The following is an 18,131-nucleotide window of genomic DNA, read 5'->3' on the forward strand; positions in this document are numbered from 1 at the left end:
GGCTCGTGCCTGCAGTACAACATGGTCTCAATGCTTCAAGGTGGAGTGAAAGAGTTACCCAAGGTTAACCATCACCCACAGTAGGGCTGCTCGAAGGCCCTGTCCCAGCTCCAAGCTGTCCTGGTAGGATTGGGGCAGGACTGCATTGCTGAAAAGGCTTCTCCTTCCACCAGCACTGGAGTGACATGGCCCCATTTCACCACTGCGTGCCCCTAAGCCTGCCCTGGGGGGATTAGACGGTAGCTCACACCGAAGCCACTCTCCTCTGCCCTCGCCGCTAATCTCACAGCTGCCATGAAATCCACCCTCCCCAAACTCGGAGTCTTGGGAGGAGTGTTTCACTCCAGAAAATATCAAAGGAAAAAAAAAAACAACAAACCATAATGGTGGCCCTATCCATGGTGATCACGTGTGCAGGCTGCTTCTGGCAACGGCTCGGGCAGTGAACCAACCTGTGCGAGTGTTGGCAATGCCAGCAGGGCTCTGCGGGCAAGGCAACGCTCCTGCGTTCAACCTGTACGTCTAGTCAGGCAGACTGCTCCATATCCATCCCAGATGGATAAGCTTCACTTTACTCTAAGCCTGATCCTGAATTCAGGGAAATCAGCTGAAAAAGTCCTGTCAGATTCAGTCAATTTTGGATTAGGCCCTTAGGAAAAAAAAAAAAAAATTACTTAACCTTATTAAGGCTCTGAATTACAGATCCAGATTTATAAAGCTAAGGCTATAGGCGCTAATCTCCTTTCTATAATGGAATGAACAAAGCTGAAGGCAAAAGTACTGTATTTTTAGGTAGGATTTTTAAAAGCACTTTGCTTTGGCCGGTAGATTTCCACTGCCAAATTTACTATTAACTTTCGAAGGAGCAACACTGGGCCAGCATGGATGCTTTTGAAAATCTCACCATCTGCACTGAATTTTTAGGCACACGGTGAAAGAGCGATCCCTGTGCTCGTGACACATTCTGGGCACAAAGCACACAGGCATCCCAGCCCCATGCAGGAGCGGGTACTGCCTACCCCCCTTGGAACGAAGTTTAAATATATTTTCTAGGAGACACTGTCTTGCGAGTTGTTTCTTAAAAAAAACCTGGGACCAACACTGATATCATCAATTCTCTTTTTTCTAAGGCTCTGGCGAACCTGTGGGCAAACAAAGTGCTTTCCGGACTGCTCTGATCTCTCTGCTTCTCACCACAAGCACTTAAATAGCAGCAGTGAAATCAGATAGAAGAGGTATTTGCAGGAGCCCAGCAAATGGGTCATTATCCCAAGATTTAGTTTCTCATTTCATGTGGATTACTGTTGCTATTCACTGTTACAGGTGATTCACCCAGGGCTGTGTGAAGCCCAAGTATCACAGATAAGCAGGGTGGAATTCCTGGCTGGGCATGCTGAGCTCTCTGCAATCCCACTCCCACTTCTGGGGACTCCTCCCAAGCTGCCTGCATGCAGGAACCAGCAACATGGAGCTTTGGGCCAGGCTCAGATCCTGTGTGCCACCCCAAAAGCTATAGGGGCAGCAAACAGACCCCAAGCTGGCCGTCTTGTCCCCATGTCACCTCAGGCAGAGTCTCTTTGCTCAGGACTCCCTCTGCAGCTGGCAGAGGGAGCCAAGGTGCTTTCCCGAGGCAGTTCAGCCCCTCTAAAATTTGACTCACCAGCTGGCAAGGCTATCGAAGTCCCAAATTAGGTGCCTTAGCTAGTTGCCCAATTACAAGCAAAGCAGAAGTAACTTAGGAGTCAATCAATGCTCAGCTGACATGGCTACCGTGCACCAAGAGCTGCTGCAATACATGAAACAAATGAATCCAAAAAATGAAAATAAGCCCTGTCTTAACTGACCCCATATAGAAAAAGGATAGAAATGGGACCTGGATAAGGAAGACCTTCTTACACTGCTCACCTCTTGAGTTTTTACACTCCTTTACACTGTGCACCTCTTGAGTTTTTAGCCCACAGATCTGTCAAGTCCGTGCATGAGATTCACTGCAACCCAACTGGCACCAGCCCAGCCTGCAGTAGAGCACTTTGGACTGTGGATGAGGATTCCCAGTGTGTCTCTGGGAATATGCCTCCTGGCAGGACTCGGCTTTCTGTGGCACCACACTAAAAGACTGCTTTCCAGCCTAAATATTACAGTCCTTCCCCCAATAAATGAGCCAGCCCCTCCATGGGCATCTACAGCCACACCCTTGCAACGTGAAGAATCAGTGCCCCCTTCCTTTTCCTTTCATCACCCAATATGCAGGGTATCAACTCCAGCTGGCTGAACTGGGAAGCTTGTGTAAGGAAAGCAAAGGGGGATTTTAAGGACAGGAATGGGAATAATGACTAACTTCAGCATGCAGCAAGCTCAAGCTAAGATGGAAATTTGGGGGTGTTACTCATGAGGAGCACGTGCCTTTCAGTTGGCTGATTCAGAGTCAACTCATGCTGCGACTCTGTGTGTTCACCCTTCTTTCCAGGACCAGGACACCTTGCTTACTGGAAGGTAGCTGCGACGACTGTTCTTAACTCACCCTTTTGCAGGCCAACACCAAGACTACAGGACTCTCAGATTTTAATATTTTAACTGGGGAAGATCTGGAGCTGTCAGGTCCCTCTCACTTACACAGGCCTTGACCATACGCTTGAGTGTAAATCCCTGGATTATAGATCCCTTTCTGCAGGAAGAAGACACCGCAAATCCTCACTGAAACTTATTTCTAATCTAGGAAGACAAGAAACAACATGCAAACCAGACAGAAATCTTTGCTGAGAGATGTCAAGATACCACACCAGATCAAAACTCAGAATTACAGATTTTGTATCTAAACTTCCCATGTTTACACAGGCCAGAATTGCACAACAATACACATTTTCTATCACAATACAAAAGTTAGTCAACTTGAAGGCAAGATGTTTTTCAAAGAACTCCTTGTCTGTGCTTGCTAAAGGTACACTCAGGTGATATCTAAAATGCATTGGTTTTTAGCTCATGTCCTCATCAAAGTGTAGCATACTCCACCTACAAGGCTATATTTTTATTTGGTGGCAGGAAAGCAATTCTTAGCATTATTGACAAGTCCAGTGGATTCAGTCATTAAGTACTTCAAACTCATCTACACAGTCAAGTGCTGCTACTCTTAGACTGGACCGCTGTTTTCAGATACTCTCCCCATGAATAAATAATTGAGAACTAATGGAAGACCACAGAGGCCCAGGGGAAGCAGAACAACTCTTTACTGCCCTGAGAAAAAGGAACAAAAAGTTAATTATTTTCACATGCTGAAATGCATCACCCACAAAAGATACCTTAAAGCTATGAATTCTTGGAACGGTTCTAGATAGGCTATGCAGACAAGGAGCAATAGATGACCCGTGTCCTCTCTGCACTTTGGGGACACCATACACGTGTGATTTACCTGTCCCCTGCTTCTGTTCTCGAGCGGACTTCACCGTGCTTTGCTTTACAAATGGTTTGCAAACCTCTTCATGATTCTGCATGAAAAATGATTTCGCAGTAGGGTTGTGAGAGCAGAGAATGCTGCATGGGGGGTAGTGGTGTGGGTGCTGCAGCACACTTCGTGCTAGACTGTAATAGGAAAGCAACCACACCATGACATAGCAGCCACTTTCACATCAAGATTACATCCATGTGCATTGGGAACCAACTTTTAAGGGCAGGGTTACTTTCACTTCTCACCCCACACTGTCCCTATGGTGACTTGGGAAGCACCACAGTGATACAAATGCAAGTCCAGCTTGCTTCCTCTCCAGTCGATTCCTTGATTTTGTACCATTGGTTTTGAATCTCTGCATTTGCATCGCATGTGCCTCTACAGCTACCTCTGCTACCTGGAACTCAGCTCTGGGGCACAGTTCTCTGCCCCCAGACCAAGTGTTTGCTGTCACTCCTGGCACCACCAGCAACCTTCACCATGGCTGGAATGACTCAAAAAACGCCCAATAAGCAGACAACACTTATCAACAGCCTTTCATCCCCCCCCCAGCAACCAACGCATGCTCCCAGAGCAGCTCTGCCCAGACACAGAGTGGGTGCAGCTGAACACCCAGTATGATGCTTGGATGCAGCAGGCTCTGCCTCAGAGCTACTCCAAGCTTCGGGGATCAGGCAGAAACACTTCCTGCTGCACATCCCCAGATGAGCCTGTATGGCAGATTTCTTCGCCAAGTGCTCCTCCACCCCAGCTTTCTATCTCAAGGCAAAGCGCTCCACAGCCCCAATGGCTCTGGTACCAAGACGGCACCTTTCCACCACAGACATCAGAGCTCCGGCAGCAGTGACGCATTACTCAAACATGTGGTGACTTGCTGTCAAACCCAGCAGCCCGGCAGGCAGAGCTCCCCTTTGTCCTCGGTTGCCCTGGGCAGCTGGAGCTTTTTCTGGCACCTGACTAGCAACCCTGTGGCTTTGACCTCATGGGCAGAAACGAGACAGAACATGGATTCAGGCTTAGCTTCTTCCTGCATCTTTAAAGGACAGTGTTGGGGTTTAGCACTGGCCAGCCACCACGGTGCCATCAGGACTGCTTTTTAGAAGCTAGACTGCAGGGTCCCTCCCTCTGGTGATTTAAGCCTTCTCCTCCAGCAGCACAGCCACACTACTTTCCTACCTGAACCTGCCCTTCCATGCCCCGTCCCTCCCGTGCTTTTCGGGGCAGCAAGGGTGCTGTGTGCCAGGTAGGCACAGTGCCCTGCAGGGAGGTGCAGCGACGGCGGGGGAATCCAGCACTTCCCCACGTCCTACAACCAACCTCAGCAGCAGAGGAAGGCCCTCGGCAGAGGAGTTACCCGTGTTGCAAGCACTTACAGGCATCCAGAGATTTTCCCGGTTGCCCTGGCCAAGCTGCATCGTGGCTTTTGCGGTGCTACCACAGGACTTCAGCTGGCCCCTGGCTCCCTATCGCACCCCCTGCTTTTTGCCAAATTCCAATGCATTTGCTCGTCCTGTCCCTTTACACAGGCTGAGCCGTTCGTAGGACCAAGTACCACTCAAGATGAGCAAGACTGGAAAAATCTTCCCCTCCTCCACGCGAGTCCTATACTGGCCTGTTGCTGGTAGAAACCACAGATTACTTCATGACTTTCTGGCACCCACAATCTACATCATCAGCCAGCAAGTGGGACGGGTCACATACGCATGGGTGAAACCACAGGAGGGTTAACCCTGCAGCGGGCCGGGAGAAAACGCGACCGTGTGGAGGGCTCTGAGAGGAGCCAAGGGCCGTGACTCACCGGGAGGGGCTGCACAAAAACAGGGCCTTCAGCAAGGCCCACAGGAATTTTTTTAGGGACATTCTTCCCCCAGAGACGGAGGAGGGAAGGCGCCTCACCTTTCCCATCACAGAGCGGATCCGGTGACTGCCCTGCCAGGAGGGGAATCGCTATTGTCCGGCCAATTGTTTCCAGTCTGGCTAAAAATGGGATGACAGGAGACTTAATTGCTTCACTGGAGAAAAAAACCAAAAAACAACAAACCAGTCTGGAGTGACCGAATTATTCTGTAGACTGTTGTTGTTTGGGTTTGTTTCCATCCTGGCTTAACGAGCACTAATGACTTCAGTTGCAGGAGGATAGGGGGAAGGAAGGCCATTAGGGTGGGAACACGATCCAGGATCCACACAGCCATCTCCTGCCCAGCACAGGCTTCTGCCTCAGACAACCTCTGCAGCCCTGGCAACAGGGCATTGCATCCGTCTGTCTGTCCGTCCCTCCTTCCTCCGGCTCATCAGAATGAGGAAGGTGGCTGAGAGCAAAGGGAAACGTCAAGTTTTCCTTTTTAATCTGTCTGACTGGATGTGCCAGACTTCCCGCAGCTCAAATACTTCGGCGTGTTAGCTATGCCCAGCAGAGCCTCCAGGAAAACTGCTGTCCCTTCTCAGTGACAGGGAAACAAAGGAAAAACGTCCCAAAAGAGCGGATGCTCCAGGAGAAAGCAGTAGAGCCCAAAGCCTGTAAAATAAAGTTTGTTTGTTTTGTTTGCAGAAGCCAGACTGAATCTTCTGAGACTGCTTTTGGTGTCCGGAGAGACAGAATGAAACCTAGAGCCAAGACACGTAATTAATGTTGAAATTCTTCCTTACATAACGGTGCCTGGGACGCAGCCGCTCACTTGGCCAGTGCTGCGAACAGCCCTGCCAACACAGGCCAAGAAAAAGCCTGGGAGCAATGCTGTTATACCCAGTGGCTACAGGCATCCTTACATACTCAGCATGGGCTTCAGGGAAGGAGGGATCAGGAGCCTATGGGAATTATGTGCTCGCATCTATAAGCCAACTCTATTGAGGGACAGCCATCTTCTAACTGGACACATCCCCCAGGGAACAGGAGAACAGCTTGAACAACCCCAAACCACAGCAAGGTCTCAAGGAAGACACAAGCAGAGCAAAGACTTGGAAATGTTAGGAGCTTCCCTGGAGAAGAGGTGGAGAATTTCAACATGAGTCTGACTGTAAGAAAGTGAAGAGAAAGTAGGGAAGGCTCTCAAGTCAAACAACAGCTTCAATTAACCTGTCCTAGACATGAAAAAACATGGAGATACCTGATACTCCATGCTACATTTAATGCATGCAGAGGTAACACCTCGGCCTCCAGAAATCATCATTTGACATCCCCTCCCTTTCACACATCCCTAGTCCAATGCCGGCTCCTGGCTCATGGCAATAGTTGGAATTTGCTGTCTTGCTTCCTGGCCAGCGGGGATCCTACTGATGCTGGGAAGCAGCATCCAACAGCTCTGGCAAGAACTTCTCCTGACTGCCCCGTGCCTTGGGGAAAGCCATCAGCCTTGAAGGACCCCAAAGGCAGCTGTGACTGGAGATGATGAAGTGCAGTAAATAGGGCAGGCTGCAAGACAGTTTTCTGTTAATTTTATCACACAAAATAGGACCTGTCTTTTCCCCTGGTGCTCTTCCTGTGAGGGTAGTCACCAATTTGAGAAAGCAGGGCAATTTTGCTAGATCAAAAGTGTAGGGGGATGTGCAACTCTCCACTCATGAACCAGACTTCAGCCCACTCAAGCCACAGATGTCTTGTGGCTTTAGAGATTCGAGAGTCAGAGCAAACTGAGACCGACTCCTTTCCAAAACATCATGATTTCCAACAAGAAGCACAGGTTACTATCACCTTCCTGAAAGCAGACAGGAAAGTATGTTTCAAGTGGCTCAGTCACAGATAAAAGTTATCTACTTAACAGATGGGGTGCAATAAAGGCTTATTTGGGCATTTTTCTCATTGCGTAGGGATGGGGAAAAGAGTCGTGATTTCGGATATGAGTTACACTAGTCCCATCTCAAACCTACCACCAGCAGATTGGCCGCCATCGATCGGCTACCACAACTTTGAAATTAACTCTGCAGTTCAAGGCATGAGCTGGACTGGCTGAACCTTCGCTGGCTTGCTGCATCCCAAGCAGCACAAAGCAGACCGAGAGCTGTAACCCTCCCGCGGGGGTTGGCCCTGGCCCCAGAGAGACCCCAGCGGGAGCAGGACTGGCAGGATCAGCTCTTGCTCCATGCTCCACGCTCTGACCTTTGCCGGGGGTGGGCTGTCTCTTTGGGAGCTTAGCCAGCTGGCAAGAGTCAGAGCAGCTCCTTGGCTTTCTCATTTATCAAGACTGGGCTGAGAAGCAAGAAGCAGGAGCCAGCTGCCAAGATTTTTGCTCCCTTCTGTGCTCAACAGTGGCTGAAGGTAGAAATTCTGGCTGTAAAGCTGCTGTTTGGGCACCAGGTTTGAAACTAGTGATAGGAGAAGTACTGAAATGGGGACTTCCAGCTAGGAAGAACAGCTATAAAAGAAGAGGGAAAACTTAAAGAGAAGGCACAGGCAATGGCAAAGGCTAAATTATGTTGATAAGGTTGTGTCAAAATCCCCAAAGCATAGATAAGCATACAATTCCTCAACTTAGGGTTAAGACATACTGACAAACAGAAATACAAAGCACTCGAATTCAGCTTTTAGGCACCAGTCAACAAGGACACGGGGACCTTGCTACATTTCAGGTAAATGTCAAAAGGAACATAAGAAGATCCAGAGATGGGAGGAGAAAACCTGAAGCCCGCATGCTAAATGTCACACACCAGCTCAGCCTCTCACACGGGTGCCACAGAGCCGGCACGCCGAAACGTGCTGCAGCCTTGCTACAACAGCACACACAGGCTTATTTGAAAGCCTATGAAGAGTTTGAAGGGATCCCTTCCCACCGCCCCCTCTGTCCCAATTTCCCCCCACCCCATCCCCCCGTCCCTTCCTCCGGCCCCCTTCCTTCTCCAACACAATAAACAAAAAAGCCACGACCCACTTTGGCAAGGCTCCGTGACACTGCTGCCTTCCCCAAAACGGCGTAGATCGGAAATGGTTCAGATGCAAACATTCACATCCTCATTGGATGGACCTTGCTATGGCAGTATGCCTGGATCAGAGATTTAGCTAGCAAATAACCTCTTCTAGCTGGAAGTAATTTTCCTGATCCAGGAGCACTTCTCTACTACGCTGCCGAGAGATTTGTGAAAGCGGCTCTAGATGTTAATAATTAATTGTGCTTGTGAAACTTTAATAGATTCAGAAGAAATCAGCTCAGAGTGCGGAAGTTCTCTGTGGTTTTGAATATATCACACCTTGTACATGGTTGAGACTTGAAGGCTTGCTCCTGTTTCCATTGTTGTCAGCTGGAATATTGCCACCTGCTTTAGTGGAATAATAATCGGGTAATACAATTCCGAGACTAAATTGTGCCTTTAGGCACAGCCTCATAAAAGGGGAGATTCTCGATCCTGTTAACAGCAAAGGTGCTCTGACTCAGAGGCCAAACGATGAGTAACGCTCTCCCCTTGCTCCATGGGAATGGGCTTTGGGATCTGCACCCCGCCTCGCACCAGCAGCTAACTACAAGCCCTGGCACCAGCTCGGCGGGCACCCAGAGGGCAGAAGCAAAGCTGTGCCTGGCGTCCTGCCCAGGGGACCACCAGCAGAACATGGTATTTTCTCCCACAGAAATTCTGAATTGTAAAATAAACAACTATTACTGCAGTGTTGCCATGTAAGAGTTGAATTTTTCTACTGCCTTATAATTTTTTGTTTCTTTCTGTATCATTACAGCCGATGACTCTGAACTAGTATCTAAAGACAAGGTGTTACAATTGCACCACTGATGCTAAAAGCTGCTGGCTGAATTTACAAAATTCCTCTGTTTGCATAAAAACAGAGTACCGACATGCTCACTGGCATAAAGAACAAGATCTAAACATCGGGATTACTGACCAAGGAAATGTCAGGCGCTGATCTCGCCACAGCTAAAGGAATAAGTCAAATTCTGCCTGGATAGCTACGGCAGTTGCTGCAGGCCAAGTATGTCAACAACACTGATTTTCTCATTGTCTCCCTTACATATACAGGAGCTTCACTCGCTGCAACACGTCACATTGCAAGAAATCTTCCATTTCAGCAAGTCAGAGGGAAAAGATGCAACAGCATTTTGTTGGCATAATCTTAGTTTTAAAAAATTGGACAAAACATTTACGAAGGTTGACAGAGACCTTTTCCTCAGCTATATAATATCAGCCTCCCTAATGCTAACTCGGGGGTCATATTCTCTGACATTAACATTGAAAGCGTCCTCAGCTGGAGGTGGATACAAAGATCAACAAAATGATTGGATTAATGCTGGGCAATTCTGGAGATCTCAGAGCAAAAGTTCTCAAAATTGGGTCCTTAAAATCATAGGCCTGAGTGCCCTGGGTATCAGGTAACACATTAAAAGTCAGATGAGCAAGTTCTGGCTAAAAACGTAGCAATAATATTTAAGGACAGTTTTCAAAAACAGATTTTGCATAACATCTTAAAATTTATTTCAATTTTCATTTTTTCTCCTTCTCATGACCTTCATGCGTTTAAAAAAGAACGAAGAGGGCAGGAAAGGCAGAAAAAGGGTCTTTTTGTAGAAAAGGGTGTTTCTTAGTTTCAGAAGTTCTAACCTAAATATTCCCAGGTGCTCTGGGACTTAAAGACTAAGTCTAATTCTGGGCTCCTTTCTTTAAAAACTTGGCTGTAGTTGCTATGCGTAGCTACTTCTTAAATTGCATCTGCTTGCTTTTAAAATTGTGAAATGCCTTCATAAGGATCCATTAGTCACAAAAAGAATGACAGAACGCAAGTCATGTCTAATCACTTATCCCCTCCACGGATGAGCAATATTGCTTATTTTTTACGGCACCAGTACCAGAATTCCCAACTAATGGTGAGCTCTCATTTCAAACATTCAGTAAATGAGAGTCCGTGTCTGTAAGATACACAAGTTATTACATGCAAATGTAACAACTACACCAAAGAAGAAGAAGAGCAAAAGTATGAGGGACGTGCATTTAGGTAAAGGTTACCCAGTCTTGGGGCAGGTGGATGAAGTAGAGAAACTCTTGAGGCCCCTTCGAGGTCTGGTTTTTAATGATTTATACAAACTCATTATGTGCAGGGTTTGCAGGTTTCAAATCAATCCCTTTAAATAACCATAAAGGAAAAGTAGACACCAGCAGAGCCAATAACTTCTGTAGGCTATTCAGTAGTCCTTAGTCATGTGGAAAGTTGCATTAAAGTTCACAGACTATATACAGTGGAGTCAATGGGGCACAGAGATCTGCTATGTGGATCTCAAAACAGGACTGCTCTTCGTAAGCATAACTGTAAATCAGGCCTAAACTGTCCTGCACAATGACTGATTAAACATGACATGTAAACGTGAGAGGCTGGGTTTTTTTCTCTGCACTGTCCATTTGATCAAGTGCAGAGAAACAACGCTTTAAACACTGCATGCTGGAGGCTCTCAAAGATCCCAGCTTGCAAGTATGCAACAACCAGGTTTGAGTGGGAAGCAATGTGGAAGACGCACTGTCTAGGAGCACAAATCAGCCTACACGAGCTGTTGACTGTCAGATAAGATCGCCACAGACACTACTACACTCCTGACCCTAAGAGACATTCCTTTCTATTTTCTAAAGCTGAATGAAGCGCTTCCAGAGACTCCGGCATGAAAATTTCTCTTCTGCAGTAAGCAGTTGTTGTAGGGATGGGGCTGTTGGCATGCTGTTCTGTGCCAATTTGCAGCTTTTAGCTGATTTGCTTCACTCATTCACCGTAAAATCAGCTTATATTTCATTCTTTCAGCTGTTCTCATAACATAGCACATCCTTCATTTTGTCCTGCTTATATATCTGGCTGCAATCCAGAAAAGCATCAAGTCCAGGAGCTCTCCTGAATTGACGTCTTGAAGCAATAGGGACCAGATCCCACCGCTGAGGTTATGGTGCTCCACAGAGTGGAGGCTCACACCCGTTTGGGCACTGGCTGAGCTGTTTCCCACCCTCTCCTCTCGGATACAAACAATATGCCTCTACCTGCGTGCAGCCAAACCAGGGAGGGGAAGAGGGAGGCATCAAATACAGCAAAGACTACCTACGGATGCATCCATGCTAGCACATCCAAGGAGGAACTTTCAGAAAAGCTTAAAAAACACCACATTAAACAAAAGATTTATCTTTATTTGCTAAGAAAACAAAGCTACGCATAGCACCTAAGCAAACCAATGGTAATCCCAGGATAGCCCCCCAGCCAGCCAGTTTGCCTTGCAGGGCACTGCTGGTATCAGTCACAGATCCAGTTCAACTGCTAATTTACCTCCCTGGGGAAAGCCCCTTGACTTGTGAAACAAGATCTGGCTCCAGATGTGAAAAAGGACATGAGATGAGAATAAACAAAATCACCAGTTGCCAAAAAAAAAAACCAAAAAAAACCCAACCCAAAGCCAAGAGAGACAGAACACAAGGGATCCCATGTCTACAATGGCTTGACCCATGGAAAAAGCAAACAGCACGCCAGTTAAGAGTTGCTGTGTTAACAGCAGCGCTATGTAATTAGGAAAGGCATTCAGCTCCTGTTTTCAGCATGTAATTTTTAATTGATTTTGCTGAAAGAAACTTTAGTGTTGTTTCAGTTAATAAGAGTCTTTCCAGTAAAACTGGTCTCTGTAAAAGGCTTATGTAAACCTTCCTCCGAGTGTCACAGGCTTATTGTTTGAATTGGCAGGGAATTAACCTGTTGCAAAAAACTCATTCCCTACGAAAGCCAACAGTCATGAGACCTACAGCTGCAGCCCTGATGGGTCTCCTACACTAAGGAAGGTGATGATTTCAAAGACTTGGCCAGTATCCAGCAATCTTTCCAGATCCCAGAGGAGAGGGAGCTTTTCCCTGTCATGAGGAGCTCCACACATACAAAGGTGATGCTTTCAGATAGCACACAGAGAAGTAAACACTTGCTGTTAATGAGCCCATCTATTTTCCCCAAGAGCTAGTGTTCAGCCCCAAGGTAAGACCATGTTCTCTATCCGGATAACTGCGTAACTACTTTTTGCCTTCTAAAGGGACCATGCATCCTATTGAAGGCAGACAGGTCACGGGACCTACGCAATGGTTTGCTGCCTTTTATCTTGGTGCCTGGTGCCACATCAGAGCACGGGGACTCCGCGCGCACCACCCCATGTTCAGAGGCGTGACGGAGCACAAGCAGGCCCTGAGCATATCTGGAAGGCGCAGTTGCATTAGAAATATCAATACAGACACAAAGGCAGTGGAATAGGCTAACTAGCATGAGCCCTCAGGATAAAAACAAGGTTCTTCAGTCAGCAAGCAACCAGCCCTTCTCCCAGGCTCTCCAGCCCAGTCTTTTAGCTCTTCTGGCTCTTGAGCAGCTACATTACCTACCCGCTACACTACTGGTACCCTTAATGATATATCTGCCGCTGTGCTGTGCCAAGCAGCGGGCTGGGTCACGTATCTCTCTCCACTATCCAATGCCATGCTGGGAAAACCAGCATTGAAGAGTAGGGTGCAAAGGTGACAGTGCCTCTGCTTCCAGATAGAGCTAACCCAAGGCCTGTTCAGGCATATCACTGTGTACTGCATGCTGTATCACCTCTGTGGGTAGTGGAGATGTTCTCAAAAGTGACCATCTCATCGCCCACACGTCCTCCCAGTGAGACACATTTGCAGAAGGAGAGAAAGGTTTGTCATAAAAATGAAGACCACGCCACTAGGTTGGGTTGATTGCTCTATGTTGCCTGTAAAAAGGCTGTTATCTCTCTGAAACTGAAAAGTCTGCAGGATAAACCCCTAAGCCCCCTTCCTCCAAAAAAAAAACCAAAACCCAAACCCAACAACCAAGTTTAAGAAAACATTTGCATTTGCCTTCAATACGCAGGTATGATGCCTCTAGCGAGGGACACCATGTAGGTGAGCCTGGCAAGTGCACCTATCCACTAGCAAAGCTGTACACCAACCTGTGCAAAGGTCTGAATTTGAGGGCAGCAGGGCACACCAGCCATTCTTACAGTAATGCTACGTGGAAGGAAAAGTCCCGCTTTTAAAATAAAGCCTTATAATCATTTACTATCTTTTTGCTTTTTAGGAGACTATGAGTGGACTAGCTCACTTGCATTGAGTAAGCCACTGCACAGTCTAATACTGCTCAGATGTATGTGCTGTTTTGTTTTGTTTTCAGCATGCACAGAAGCCAAAATATGCTTCCCCTACCCTGGGAACTGCTGAACTGGAAAGTGAAAGTTGGGAAGAGCTGCCTGAAGAAAAATAGCACATAGAGTCTTTAGATAAAAATCACAAACCAACCTACCTACCTGCAGCAGGACCCAGCATACTGTTTTCCTTTAGAAGTGAGCTTAAAGAAAGCAGCAGTGCAAGAATACAGCCCTGTGAGCAAAGATCTTATCTACGATAGCTTTGATTATCGCCTAACTTTTTCCTGGCAATGTACAGCAGGAGTTGATCCAAAATATGTCCTTGCCCTACTCCTTTGTGGGGTGCACAATATACTATGATTTGACGTGTTGAAAAGCTTGCTTTCACGGCTGGATTCATTCTAGTCCTACCCCCTGTACGATGGGATAAGGACCCACACTGTACTTGTCAACATTTTTTTCAAGAAGCAACTATAAATAGGCACTGCTGAGTTGACAGCTAAACCTCAGCTTCGGGCAAGATAGGGATATTTCCTTGATAAGGCCAGAAAGCCATCTATCCTCTGCAGCATTGCAAACAAAAGTAAAAAAACCCATAAAAATAGAGAAATCTGTGAAACTGAAACCTCTCTTTTAAAAAACCCCAAATACACACACGTACGTTTATGTGACTTCTATTCTGGCCAGGGCTTAGTAACAGAAAGCAGACTTTCCTCAAAGTGAAAAGAAACTTATGGAAAATTTCAGTTGCGTCATGAAAACCATCCTGTGAGAGCACCAATCCAGCAGTAAGCCTGGTTTTGATGTTAAAAAGTCACATATAACTAAAATACAGCATCTGCCTCAGGAACCCCATTCTCACAGACTCATAACAGCAACTGCAGAAATACTGCACTAGGGCTACTTCAAATTGTGTATGTGTGGCCAGAAAAGGAATCAACAAACACCTGATTTTAGCTGTTACCAGCACTGTCACCCCAGGCCAAAGTGACACATTTCAGCTATTTCTCGATGAACTTTCGGTGCTGGCTCTCAAGCCTCTCTGGCTTTTCAAAGGAGAGAAGACCCAGCTTTTGGCAGCACTTGTGGCAAAAGCAACTGGACTTACCGGGAGAACGTTCATTGTGTTGGTAAATGCAGACTCTCTCCTGAACTGCTTAATCTTGAAGGGGGCAAGGAAAAATACAGTATTATTATGTTTAAGTTTAGCCCAGAAGATAAACAGATGACCCAGGGTATTCTATGCCAGCAACTCTCTTATTCCACTGACCCTGGGAATCCAGAAAGAAGAGGCACATTGAACAGCTTGTGGCAAAGCACTTTCTGGTCAGGGTTTTCCTGGTGTCTCTCCCCCCTGCTCCCAGCTTCCTAAGCAAGCACTTGCATTCCGATTGTAAAATCTCCAAACTCTCTTACACCAGTGCAGTGATTCCCTTCTGAGTATATCCTTCCATCCTGCAGACTCCCTCCTGGAGCCCGGTGTCCGTGACCCAACAGAAGCAATCTCAGGTCAGTACAGCTGCAGCCAGCAGCTCTCTCCTCTTACATCTTCCAGAAGGGAGTCAACCCCGACTAATTTTAAAAAACCGAGTCATCCCCGTGCAAATATCTGCCCTGTGCAGCTGAAGCTACCTGACTCCACGGCTCAACCAGTTCTTGCACAAGATCAAAGCCCGTGCAGTTGTTCAAGGAGCTTTTCAATTACTCCTCCAGTTTCTATCATGAATTATGGCAGCACTTGAAGAGTGCCAAAACCCAGAGGGATCGACTACTCCTGTGACAGGCAGCAGGCTGGGGGGGACAGGACAAGCTGTAAGCACAGTGGCATTACATTATGCACAGACACAGTTTTGCTGCTGAATGATTGACAATAACTACTGGATGTCACTATTTTAAGGATAATGTCATTTGCGTAATTATTTGGCAGGGTCTCTCTTCAGCGGCTGGCATTATTCACAAGGGAAGAATTAGACTGAAATCTAGTTGTAGAGTAAGCATATTTGCTATTCTATGCAGACAGTCACAGTGCTTTGGAAGCTCGATACATATGGTATATATCACTAGTAATTTTCATACTGTCAGGATCTGGACAGTATTAAAATGACACTCCTTCTCTGTTTTACCGTGCCACATATATCATAAGATTTCATCCTTAAAAATAATGTAATATTCTCTGTCCTCACCTGATCATCTGTTTCTTACTGGACCTCAAGCTAGGAAGAGAAAGAGAAGCAGCTTTTTCTTGATTTATCATCTCACCATCAGAGAGGAAGTTTTCCCCACGCAGCCCCCAGCCCTTTGGCCACTTTAGCCCTCAGCTATCCTGGTTTTAGTGTGTTCAGCCCAGGGTTTATCTGATATGGGGGGACAAGGACGTGCTGCTAAACACAGGACTGCATCGCCTGGGTTAAACAATGCAAAGCCCCAAACCAAACGTCATTTGGCCCAGCCCAATCTGAAATGGTACTAACAGAGCCTGGCTGGGATTGGAACTGGTCCCATCTTGGACCCAGTTGCAGGTCCCAGCCGTACAACCGTAACCAAGCAGCAAAATGAGAGTTGACGTTGTTTGCAGCACTGGCATGCCACAAATGGGACTGAGCAAGGCTTGAGCAGACCATACCCAAATACGCATGCTTTGCTGCTGGAACCCAAGTAACAGCATCCAAAGAAAACAACTGACTGTTCCTCCATTCCAGCGCTCTGGGCAAGAGGATGCCAGAGGTGTTCTGCAAAGCGTGTCAGAAAGAAACCTTTCTGTATAACCAGACTGTCTCAGTGCTGACATCTCCTGCTCTAGCTGTCCTGCTCCACCCCAGTAGAGGTCTTGCTCTGCCCCTGGCTTGCATGGGAGGATGCTGGTCCCCTGGCTTGCATGGGAGGATGCCGGTTGAACGGTCATCCTGGTCAGGGAGGCCTCTGCAAAGCAGACTGGCTGCCTGATCCATGCTGGCTGGTCCATACCTTGATGCTTGAGCTGACAGTCGAGCACTTTGACAGTATAGCAAGGAACAAATATAACCAAACTGCCCTCCTGAGTACAGAGGAATGACAAAAAAAACCCCCCAAAACATTGCATACGGGAAGCAGCTTCCTGAGAACAGCCTTGAGACCTGGGAGTGGAGGCTGACGCTGGGAGGCAACAATGCTCCAATATTGTTGCAAACACAAAGATGCCAGACATGGACAGGAAGGAAAAAATCCTGCTCTAGGATCATGGCGGGAATTAAAAGACTTTTAGTGGCTGAGCTGAGAGGCACTGGCTAGGTATATCAAACAGATAGGGTTTAAACACAGGCCTGTAGCTAATGCAGGGAAACAAAGAGGCTGGGGTGTAACCAGCACGTATTAGCCTTTAAAGAGCAAGGCACGCAGTGGCAAAAGCAACAGCTCCTTGTGTTTACCTCCCCAAAAATCTAGGAATGTTTCACTTAATGCCTCTCCCCTGGCCGTCAGTTTGGCACGTGCTGTACGGCGGCAGGACAGACCCATGGCAGCACTGCGGAGGCTTCTCTGGGTCGGCAGCTAAAGCCCAGCAGCCACCTGCGGTGCAGGCAAGGGGCAGTTCTGGGGCTGATACAAAACAGCTACGTCAGCAGAGCAGCGGGACTGACACCAGCGCAAAACCTATCCCCTGTGCCCTGGAAGGAAGACCTGTTTTTGTGTGTGCTCACACACGTCATAGGAAAACGCTCCCCGCAGTCAACACCGCAGCCAGAAATTTCACTCCCTCCTGGAAGCTGGTGCACCTTGGACAACGTGCAGGGGGAAAGCGGAGGTACTGTTATCCCAGCTGACAACTTGATCCTGGTGGGCAGCAAGTGACAGTTATTCAAGCAGAAAAATCAAGCTATCATCTCAGCCGTGGGGTTCAGACAAAGAGAATGAACGAATGAATGAATGAATGAATGCAGAGCTCACCGATAAATGATGCCTCTTTCATGGAGAAACATAAGGGCCGAAATAATTTCTGCAGCATAGAACCGGGCCCGATCTTCATCGAAGCGACGCGACTTCTGAATATGGAACATCAAGTCCCCGCCATTTACGAACTCCATCACAAAGAACAGGCGATCCTTCACACAGGCAAACACAACAGATATGAACAGCATTAATCATATCCTCTGTCAGGCTTAGAAAATTCTAAGTAAAACTATTATCTCCCAAACAAAACCAGATTAAGCATCCATGACATGTTGGGGAGAAAAAACAATCCTGATTTTTTTTCAGGGAAGATTAAGTCAATACCAGGAAGACCTGTTAGTACCTCCTTGCCCCGCACTCCCCCCAAAAAATTTTGCCCCCAGTCATGAAATGAATTCCTGTTCACATGTGGATTTGGTGTATTAGTAAGTGTGTGTTCATCATTAACCCGCTGGGTTTTCCCAAACTGTCCTTAGCCTGAACCAGCAGAGGATGACACCCCTTCAACGGCACTCTCTGAGCTGTGCGGGCACAAGAGAAATCTGTAAAAAGTCACTTGCTCCCTACTAAATGCCTCTGATCTCCAAGGAAAGATGCTCCATAATACAACGTGCACAACCAGACTGCTCACAGACTGCGGCTTTGCCACAACAGCGGAAGGGCTCAGGAATAGCAATGACTCT

General features: G+C 47.2%; 1 protein-coding gene across 1 annotated transcript in view; it reads right to left on the reverse strand.

Annotated features, from left to right (window-relative positions):
• The window catches only part of LOC104125547 (protein kinase C eta type), a gene marked incomplete at its 5' end in the record, with an annotated part of 64,386 nt that overhangs the window by 30,048 nt on the left and 16,207 nt on the right, over positions 1-18,131 (reverse strand). Inside the window, 1 exon segment of the mRNA XM_009638018.2 lies at positions 17,446-17,600. Within this exon segment, the coding sequence (XP_009636313.1) occupies positions 17,446-17,600 (155 nt within the window).

This window comes from Egretta garzetta, unplaced genomic scaffold (genome assembly GCF_000687185.1).
Source record: "Egretta garzetta isolate BGI_Z169 unplaced genomic scaffold, ASM68718v1 scaffold95, whole genome shotgun sequence".
In the NCBI taxonomy this organism is placed as follows: domain Eukaryota; kingdom Metazoa; phylum Chordata; class Aves; order Pelecaniformes; family Ardeidae; genus Egretta; species Egretta garzetta.